This window comes from Anas platyrhynchos, chromosome 2 (genome assembly GCF_047663525.1).
Source record: "Anas platyrhynchos isolate ZD024472 breed Pekin duck chromosome 2, IASCAAS_PekinDuck_T2T, whole genome shotgun sequence".
Lineage (NCBI taxonomy): Eukaryota > Metazoa > Chordata > Aves > Anseriformes > Anatidae > Anas > Anas platyrhynchos.
In genome coordinates this window covers 119668026-119678478 of record NC_092588.1, presented here as the reverse complement: position 1 = coordinate 119678478, position 10453 = coordinate 119668026, and the positions used below count along the sequence as shown (strand labels likewise).

Genomic DNA, 10453 nt, shown 5'->3' with positions numbered 1-10453 from the left:
TGAGGCAGCCTGACTCAGTACCTGCAGGGCTACTGCTTCCCCCAGGAATAGACATGAGAGAGGAGACAAAGATGCTCTGTGATCCAGTATGGAAAGGAGTTTTGACCTGGTAAACAGTAAAGAAGTGGTGCAATAGGATAAATACAGTAGAGGGACTTTTGTACTTATCCTTTACTTATTTCAAAGGCACTGTCTCTTACTATGAACATTCTTATTTCAAAATCATTAATGTTATTAGGAATACCACAGTGCGAATATTACAAGTGTAATACACAGGTGTTTAATGTTAGACTTGTATGGCCACACTAGGAAAATCCTCGAGATGTGGTTCAGTTTTTAGGGGGAGAACACCCTCACCCATTGCTGCCATGAGGAAGAACAAGGTGCAGCTGTGCATCGAGCAAGAGGCTCAGGATGCACAGGGCGGCTCACATCAACCTCCTCTGGCCACGCTCATTCTGGCAGCGCCCAGTGCTCGGGTGTGAGAAGTGACCATTTTTTGTTGCCTCCTCTGCAGTGATGTATGTACACCAAAGCAAATACACACAGCTGATGGGCTTCTGCTCCTCTCCACAGACCTCACACCACTTTTGGAAAAGCATAGCCTTCCCCAGCAGTATGAACAGCGAAGGCTGAGGAGATCACAGCCAGCACACTGAGGTCTGTGGGAGCACTGTTATCTCTTCACCTCAAGCTGTCACACAGCAAACCAGTCCCTCGCGCCAGAGCTGGCCCCACAGCTGCCACAGGGGCCAATTCCAGCACAGCCCGGCCTGGGGCTTTGGCACCACTTCCACGCTCAGCTGCCTGAAGCGAAGTGCTTTGAGGGATGTAATTTAAGGGAGAGCAGCATGGATTCGTTGCCTTCCCCCATGCTCTTCGTATGGAGCCTCCACCTTTGTAGCCAGGTCCCACTCCCATGGGCAGCATGGGAAGAAGCCCTTCGGGACATGAAGCCTGGCATAGGGGAAGGGCAGGGAGCTTGGCACCATGCTTGGAAGGACACCATGAGCATGAACAGGCAGCCAGTCCACAAAGTCACGGTGAAGCAATTGCGTTTGGGACAGGCCAGGAAACCACCTGGGCCTGGGCATAGGTCTTGCTCCTCTTGCCAAGGGGGGCAAGAAGAGAAGGAGAAATCAACACTGTAAAGGAGTATGAGGGAAGATAGGACATCTGAACGAGGAGGTCTTCTCCACAGGTAGCGGCTGACTGAGGTACGGAAGGCGTGAGGAGTCAGGGAGCCCACCACTCATGTCACAGAAGCCCTGTCTAGACTGGGAACACGAACAGAAAGGGCGTTCCCTTAGCATCTGTAATTGGTGAGACATAAATCAAGAGTCAGTTCTCCACAGGGAGTTACGTTTGGCTGATGTAAAGAGCAGGGAAGTGAAAGTCACCAGCTGGGTGCCCAAGGGAGGAGATAGGTGATGAAAGGGATGCAGAAGGAGAGAAACGTGAATGGGTTAGTGACAACACCACACTTTGCTCTGTGCCCTACTGCTCCCATGCCAGCAGCTTGGAAGTGTGTGACAACTGACTAACAGCCTGGGACAAAGAGAAAGAGAGACCAGGACCACCGTTCGGTTATAAGCTTTTTCTTTTTTAGAATTCAAGCTTACACAGTTATCTATGCCCACTATATTCATAATTACATTTTAATATCTGCATACAAAAGCTATGTAAAAATTATTTTCTTCCCCCAAATATACAAATTTTCTCTTTAGATAGTTTAAAACATTTGTGATCACAGATTTTTTTTTTAATATATTTTAGGCTGAAAAAATATTACCAATCTAGCATAACTCTTAACACTGTTTGCAAAAAAATACATCATCCAAGGTATTTTGTTTTTTACTGTACTGTGTAATGTTTGCCTTACCCTCAGGGCACGAAACTGATATAAAAAAATAAACCAAATAAGCAAAACCCACAAACCTCGTAGACAAAGTAAGAAATCCTCCCAACTAACTTTATAAAAACAAATAAACAACCCAAACCACCCTTCTCTTCAAAAAAAAAAAAAAAAAAAAAAAAAAAAAAGATGAATGACTAATTTGATGTATTTATGAGCAAACTAAAACTGAAGAGTGCTAAGGAAGTAGGAAAAGAGAAAAAGAAATTACAGTATGTCAGCTAGTTCATGCCCTGATACTATCTTTACCAACATTAAATGTGTAATTAAATAAAGTGTCTTTTAATGTTTTACATTGTGCTCAGTAATTTACATAAATTTAATCTACACCTGGGTGCTGATGTAGATTTACATTTGATTGTCTTGTGCATAAACAAGGTTAGCTTTTAAAGAAGGTAAACTGTGCAATGGACAGTCACAAACAACTTATTACCTGCACAATATTGCTTTTCGAAGGCGACATCAGTCAATGTGGATACACACAAATAATGCATACTCTTTGCATTTGCTAACATCTATACGACACACTAAAACTTTGTGATAAGGCCAAACCTTTTTTTTTTGTTGTTTTTAATTTTAAAGCAAAAATATACCATAGTAAAAAAATGTGCTCACACTGTTTTGAATCTTTAAGTGGAAAATAAATCTCTATCACACTAGAATAAAGTTTCTCTCTATAAAATTTAAATACGGATCACTTCATTGCTATATCAAAAGGAAACGTCTGGCAATCATTTCCAGATGATCACAATAACAAGACACATTAAGAGGTCCTGTTGCCTCTTCCTTTGTGAAAAGGTAAATGTTGAACACTTTCAATTGCTCTCACAGTGAGAGGAATATATTCCTTGGTTGTGGATTTCGATTCTGTCAATGAAAAAGGTTTAGCCTTAGGAATGCTGGCTACATCTCAAAACTGTAAGACTGATTTTTATAATTTATGATTCATGCAGCAAAAAGTCAATATGACATATACAGGTTAGAGTTCCATAGCATAAAAATACATCACTAGCGATGACATGCTCTGCTTGTGATCAACAGCCCTGTCTTGGCAGATTTCGGACACAAATGGTCTTTCTGGACATTTTTTTTTTTCTCTTTCTGACGCCTGCCTCTGAAGAAGCAAGCACTTTGCTCAAGGATGGTTTTGGGCCTCAGAGGTCTAACTCTAACACCTACATTTTGGCAGAATGTAAACAAAAATCATTATCACGCACTATATGTGTCATTATAAATATCATAACTTAACTGAGATTACACATGAAATGGGCATCTAAATGCACGTGTTACCCAGGGCAAAACCATGAAGGATGGCAATCAGAGGAAGAATCTTCTACGCAACAACCCCACATAGACCACAAAGCAAAAATGAGGGTTGTGTGGCACCGTCAGAAACAAGACGCTGGACTGCACTGTAAAGTGCCCGTTTGTTGTTTCCCTCAAAAAGCCAGGTCCTACAAACGCTGCTGACTGTAGCTGCAGTACTGATGTCTGCCGCACAGGTGGTAAATCCAGTGGCTCAATTCTACAGTGGCCTGAGACCACTGCTATATAGAAGCAGGTAAGTCATTGCAGGACTGAGGTCAAATCCACTAGTACGAGTCTGCAAGAGCATCCTCATGGGTTTCATTTTTGCTCTCGTGATCATGCAGATCAGGAGTCAGACTAAGGAAGTCACTGAAGACACACAAATAAGACTGGTAGGAGATCAGAGGCCATTAGATGTCAGGACATCAAATCTGTCAGACTAAGAGCTAGGTCTTAGTTTTCAATTGAGGAATATTACTAATCCCCCTGTTAATCGGAGCCAGATTCCAATGTAATCTAAAAAGCTAGAAAAGTATGCTGACATATGTCCTCACTGCTTAAAGCACTGCTGAACTATTCAAAGTTGGTCGCCTAATATTAGGCACTTCGGCCCATCTGCAATCACCTAAGAAAGGAGGTCTGGTTTTCTGAACCCTGATTAAGCACAACCCCAAGCTGCATCTGCATCTTGGGAAGTCAGGCCATTAGCTTGGATGCCTAAATGCAGCTTACATGCCTGAATTCAGACATCCATTTATACAGGCTGTGTTTTAAAACTTTGTAACTTGCTTTGGTCACCTTTGGAGATAAGTTCCTGTATGAGCAATTATTTTTACAGCAGCCTGTGTGCAAAGCATTAATTCTCAGCACTGCCTCAAACTGCAGCTCTGTCCAGGGTGTTGCAAGTTCCTTCATCTCTCGCTGTTTCCCCATGTCAATCCAGTAACTCTCACATTTTTTCTAATATGTGACCTTTTTTTATTTTTTGATTAATGCAGTCCTGACACTCCCAAGTGTTCAAAGGCCAGTAGTGGTGGCCTCAGTAGTTACAAAAGTGACGAGAAGTCACTTTTGGGTAGTGACTTCCAATTTAGGCTACTGATTTTCTTTATAACCCAAAGGATGAGAATTGTTGATCTTAATGAGAGACTGAATCTCTCAAGTAGCAATGTGACTCTAGGAACTGAAGCTCAAGGAAAAAAAGGCTAGCAGTGAGGTCACCGTGAATGACCAGGAGAAAATGACATTTTTTCTCTGTGGTCTCATCTGCAGCACAGTCAAAAACTTGTACACCAACTCAAGCTCACATTTAGCTGTTAGGTGAGATACTCAGACAGGCTTCAGAAGGAACTCCATGCTCTGGCAGTACAGAACTCCAAAAGACACACTTCTGTTTTTGAGAGCCATTTGGGATATAGATGCCAGTAATGGATTGGCTGTTTTTGTGCTCTTCCAATATACTGTCAGTGCCCTATCAAGCCAACCCCAAATCAGGTATCTAATACTCTTCACTGACTGCAAATGCTGCCCATCTGAGATTGCGGAACCAAATACAAGCAAGGTCATCAAGTTGTCTGGTCTCTTGTTCCAAAAAGCAGGAGAGTTTCCAGCTCCTTGTCCCCAAGACATAGCACTGTACCAGGAATTTGGGTAGAGAATGGTGTTAGCACACATTTTGAGATGGAGCAAACAGCCCATGACAGAGGTTCTTCAACTCCAGCAAGCATTTAAAGACTAATTTCCAATGGCCTGCCTACTTGCTACCTGCAAAAAGCCCTGAGCACGCCATTGTGTTTTATAGTCTCATGAAATTACGTGCACAACCTGTAAGGAATAACATCAATGCTCACAACTCACTACAGGTGCATATGATATCAAAGAACAGGGAGAACAAGATTCCACAACCCTGAAAGAAGAGCCAATAGCACTCCAAACACTTTATCAGTGATAAAGGGAAACAGAGGTGAAAATAATTTAACCTCTGGCACATATATTCTGTGTTCCACCTGTAAGATTAAATTTTCCTGAGTAACATGGTCTCATGAGGGGATAAATGTGTAACGTATTGGTTTAGATATGGGCCATGAGCTTTGAAAGCCAACACAACCACCCTAACAATGCCCGTTGACTCGCCAGGCAAATATATCAATAAATAGCAGAGACAGAAACTGGTACAAATGAATGCACAACACAAAAGAATGTGGGATATGAGGAAGTGCGAAATAGGTGAACTAAGTCTCTGAGTTCCCAGGAAGAACAGAAGAATGCTTTTGATGTATCATACAAATTCAGAGAATGTTTTAATATCAAGTTTATAAAATCCAGGGACAAAGCCCCTGAAAAGAGATGGATGACAGAAAGGAACCTCTACCTATAATGCCCTCATTACAGGCCTCCAAACATTCCAGTATTGTGAATACTGGCTTGCAGATTTTGGCAGCAGGACATCCTGTCTTTGCTCAGTTCAGTTCCTGCTAGTGCAGTTAGTGGAAATAAATTATTTGAAAGAATCAAATGAGAAACTAGCCGAACAAAACACATACGCACACCGAGGAGGGAGAACCTAGCTGATCAACACACATAAACATACACACACACACAAGAGAGGGTGAAAGAAGGAGAGAGAGAGAGAAAGAACAAAAATATGGAAAAATGTTTAAGACATCTGCTGAAGATTTGTAATTATATATATATAAAATTATATATATATACGTGCATATAAACTTTATATATATATATAAAACAAAAGGTTACTGCCAAGCAATGCTATTTGTATTACTGGGATAAAGCTGTACAGTTTCGAGTGTCATTAATAACAAAACTGGTTTTTGTTCCATCTGATGGTCATCCCATATGTTTCATTCTCCTTGTCATCATTCTGTGATCACTCACATCCCTGAATAATTCCGAGGAAATCCTGCTATCCTGACAAAGAGGCTACTCCTTCTGAGCGCTGAATTATGCACACACCTCAGCACAAGCAAATCACCCCACTCTCAGGAAGAAGCATCTCAGAGGACTGAATTTCCCTCCTTACTCAAACAGACCTCCCTGTGAAGTTATCTGGAGTTTGAACACAGTAAGAACTGAAGGATCTTACTTTCTTATACACGTGGAAAAAAATAAATCAGTCCCTTTTACCACTCTGCATTTTCTAGATACTTGATTTATGGGGCACGGTTTTACTGCATCCATTGGAACAATCCTCAGATAATGATGGGATCATAATGGTGATGAAGATCCTAGATCATAATGGTAATTGTCACAATAGAAACAACCATGAAGACTAGACATTTCATTGCATTAAATTGTCACTTGTGCCCTGCAAAGTGAGGTAATACTAGACAGAATTGCCAGGATCAAATTAACAATAGCTGTTTTAACTTGGAGGCCAATTTATTTTCTGCCACTTCAATTAATCTCCCGTAACTTCCAAGCAATGATGCATGTGAGCTGGTGACCACGCAAGTGCTGGTGAATGAGACTGGTCTGTTTGTATTTTCACTGTTAAGCTGTCAAAGCATTCACATCAAAGGACCGAAGAACAAATTGCAATAGTCACAAGTACCTGCATTAAAGGGACGTTTTCATCCATGTGTATGCAACTGCCCCCAGCAACCCCAAATAAACAAACAAAAACAAACAAAAACCCAACCCCGCCTCAAGAATCAGAAGAGAACAAAAGAAGAACAAACAAGGGTGAGAAGAGCTGGGCAATGGAATGAAATGACAGCCAGTAGTGTGACAGGGGTGCGGAGGACTGCTCCAGTCTCTCTAATCCTCAAACACCTCCAGGAACAACGGAGGGAAGAGTTCTGTGGGGCACTCCACCTTCATGTGCAGGAAGCGGCTGGCATGGCAGGCTCCAATCATTCGCAGATCTGTCACTTTCATCAGCAGTTTTGGCCAAAAGTGTGCAACATGGTGTTTTCTGTAATTAATGTAGTGTTCAAATGCCAGGAGGAAACCCTCTTGACACTTTTCTATCCTCTCGACACAAACAAGGCCTGGGCGATCTGCAGATACAAAGAAACAGAATTATCATTAAAACTCGTTTACTTTAAGGAATTCTTGATCACAAATTAGGCAAAATAGGAAGATTCTCTCATAAGAAAAGAAAAGATGGAGGCCAAGGACATCTGCTCTGACACAACAACTTCTTTGACCCTGGGCATCTCATTTACATGTGCCCCAGTACTATCCTTGATAGAACAAGGAGATAATCCTTCCTTTCTTCATCCTTTGTCTGTTTAGCCCATCTTCTTGTAAATAGCTGTTTGGGAAGTGTTTCCTTGCAGAGACTGGAGCAGCATATCCTTGATCTCAGACAAGGCTTCTATATATATCTTACTGTAAAACAACTAATAACCAAAATATTTCCTTGTCAGATATCTGAATTACAGTTCTTTCCCATCTGTTTCACTGCAGCCTGAAAGGCTTTGATCAGTCTTTGATCCACAAGTGAGCTGCAAAGGAAACTGTTATGGAGCACCGCAGAACAATAAATGCCAAAAGTTTGGCAGAATGTTTGAATCGGCTCCCATGTGAGTGCTGGGAAAGTTCCTTTCACAGGTCACCCTTCAGGAGACAGTTCTAGGCAAGCAGGTCTTCTAACTGCCTTCTGAAACTCCGTTTGTGTATCACTGTGTAGGGAACTAGAAAGAAATCAAAATGTTTTGATTGGGAATGTCAAGTGCTGTGCTGTGATGAATGTGGAAACCCTTCTGTTTTGAAGACAAAGTTAATTCTCGTTAATCGCTGTCTGTGTACTATTACTCAGTGTCCAGTCTTCAAAGTGGTCTTAAAACAAAGCCTTGCCAAATCTGCCACTGCCCAAGAATGGAATTTCCTCTTTGGGCTGGCACAGTCAGGAGAAGCATATTTGAAAACATATTTGATCTGAGAAGGAAAGAAACTCTTTGGAAATCATACGAAACGGTCTATGCTGCTTGTGTATCACGTCACCAAGAGACCAGCTAAAACAGTCCCAGTGCAGGGAATCAACACAACTCTCAAATGCCAGTTAGCAAGCGGGGGTGCTGCTAAGTAGGAAAAAACAAAGGTCAAACTAAGCGTGTGAGACTGTTGGAAATGCATATTAACTGTACTTCTCACCTAGTGCATGACAGCACTTAGGGGGACAGAGAACTTACTGTAAGGACAAGTGTTGCTAAATTAGCAGTTTTCTAGTCAAGGCAAACTGGCTCAGAATCAGATCTTTCTGATGATCATTCCTGCTTCCCCGTTAAGTCACTAAACCAAGCTAGATGTGTCACCAAAGCCACTTCTATGCCTGTCTCTCTGAATACCCTTTTTTCCTAGTGCTCACAAAACTGATTTTAAAATGCATCAAGATTTTGAGAAAGAATTTTACCTACGTTACTCCAATCAGCACTACAAGATCTAGCATGCCCCATTTCTTTAAAGAGAGACTTGTGATGAAGACTAAAGAGTTTCAGAATGATTGGGGCCCCAATATATTTCTGTTCTCACCTGACGACATGAGCAGAACAGCCTGAAGAAGGGCAACCTCGGTGTCATCCAGGTTAAATGAAGAAAGAGACATGCCCAGGTCAAAAATGGCATCAGACACTACTCCAAGACCCCCATTTTTCAGCTGGCCCCTCGTCACCGCCATCTCCCCATTTAGCGTTAAAGTCTCACTCTCGGGGTCATAGCGAACTGCTGCTCGGAGGGACATTATCTCCATACAGCAGCCTTTCAGAAGGATGATCTGGTCTTCACATGGCAGCTGCAAAATCATAAATGGTAAAGAAAAATATGTGTTTTTCAAACCAAACTGATTTACAACTACAGCAAATTCTTGACCATGAATCCACATTTAACATCCCAGGGCACTACCGTGCATACAGCAGTCTCCCTACACACGTGCTGCTGACCAGCTAGTTTGAGAACACCTCGTAAAACTCCAAGACTCTCATTCCTGCTTTCAGAAACTCCTGGCAGGTTAACACCCTCATGTACCCTTAGGAAATCTAGTGATAACACAGTGATAGGGAAGTGGACCTTGGCAAGATACTCACAGCAAACCAGATCGGTGCAGATACTCAGGTAAAGTGACCCAACTTTCAGAAGTGCTCCTTTCTATGAGACCTCTTAGTTTGTAAGAACATTATAAAATTAAGTCCAAAAAACCTTAAGAAGGTTTATTCTGAGAGGTTCCTCTCTGCCACTCCTGAGCTCCCCCAGCTGATAACTTGGCCTAACAGAATAACCTATAATTGGGGCTGGTAAAGGCCCAGTCAAACTCACTGCCCGCCATGCTGATTTCTCACCTGACCAGAGTGGAAGATGTTTGGGAGGGTCCAGAAGAGTGGGCTACTTTGTAAATAAACAGAATGAAACATATATATTTTTAAATCTAAAAGAGGTATCTCAGTCAGTGAGGCACATGCTGTGAATTCTCTGTCCATTTCAAACAACACAAGTTATCAAGCTATATTTATCCTAATAAGGCTGACCTCCCTAGACTCCCCATATTATTGCTGGACAGACAAAAAAATCTATGGCATGGGTCCAGCTTTTATGCTGGTGCATAAGCTGTGATCTTCAGGGCATGTGGCAAGACTCGTCTCTTCCGTATCTTAAAAAATGGTAAGGTGTCCAAACCGGCAGAGGTAGGTTCTGTTTTTATAAAGTATTACCAGGTTGTTGACACATTAGGAGAATGCGTTCTGTGAAGCATGTCTTCATGTTTACATAGGTAGTCCAATAATAGCAAAAATAGTAAAAAAACAAAACAAAATAAAACAAAAACAAGGCTATTTTGAGATTGCCACTAAATGAACAGCAAAGAGTCACACGTGAAAAAGTGACTTGTATCTACTTGGATTGAAAGAAGGCAAACATTCTTTTGTTTCTGATTCATATCAAGTTATATTTACCTGAAATTCAATTCAAGATGAAAAAAAAAAAAAAACCACTCAACAAAACAAACCACAAAACACTGTAAGTTTATGTGGCAACTGTGCACTCACAAAGCAATTGCATTTATTTGGTGTAAAACCATGGAGAGTGGATGCCAGACAGTTATCTAACACAAGAGGAAAGCAGCTGCTTGTTAGAGAAGAGTTTAAAGCACAAAGCCAGCCACAGTCAGAAAAGTCGTTGAATCATGCAGCTATTTTTCCAGCAATGGCAACTTCAGGTGTAAAGTGCTTGATATATAAGAAAAATGACTCATCCTGTTCAGGGCAATCACTTTGTCTG

At 41.6% G+C, this 10453-nt stretch overlaps 1 protein-coding gene across 15 annotated transcripts in view; it reads right to left on the bottom strand.

Moving 5' to 3' along the window:
- Positions 1-1582: 1582 nt before the first annotated feature.
- The window catches only part of THRB (thyroid hormone receptor beta), a 166492-nt gene continuing 157621 nt past the window's right edge, over positions 1583-10453 (bottom strand). For all 15 annotated transcript variants that reach the window (XM_072033468.1, XM_072033467.1, XM_038174579.2 and 12 more), the window contains 2 exons: positions 8717-8975; positions 1583-7239 (listed from right to left, as the gene is read on the bottom strand). In XM_072033468.1, coding sequence (XP_071889569.1) covers positions 6998-7239; positions 8717-8975 — 501 coding nt within the window. In that variant the 3' untranslated portion in view covers positions 1583-6997. The remainder of the gene's footprint in view (positions 7240-8716; positions 8976-10453) is intronic.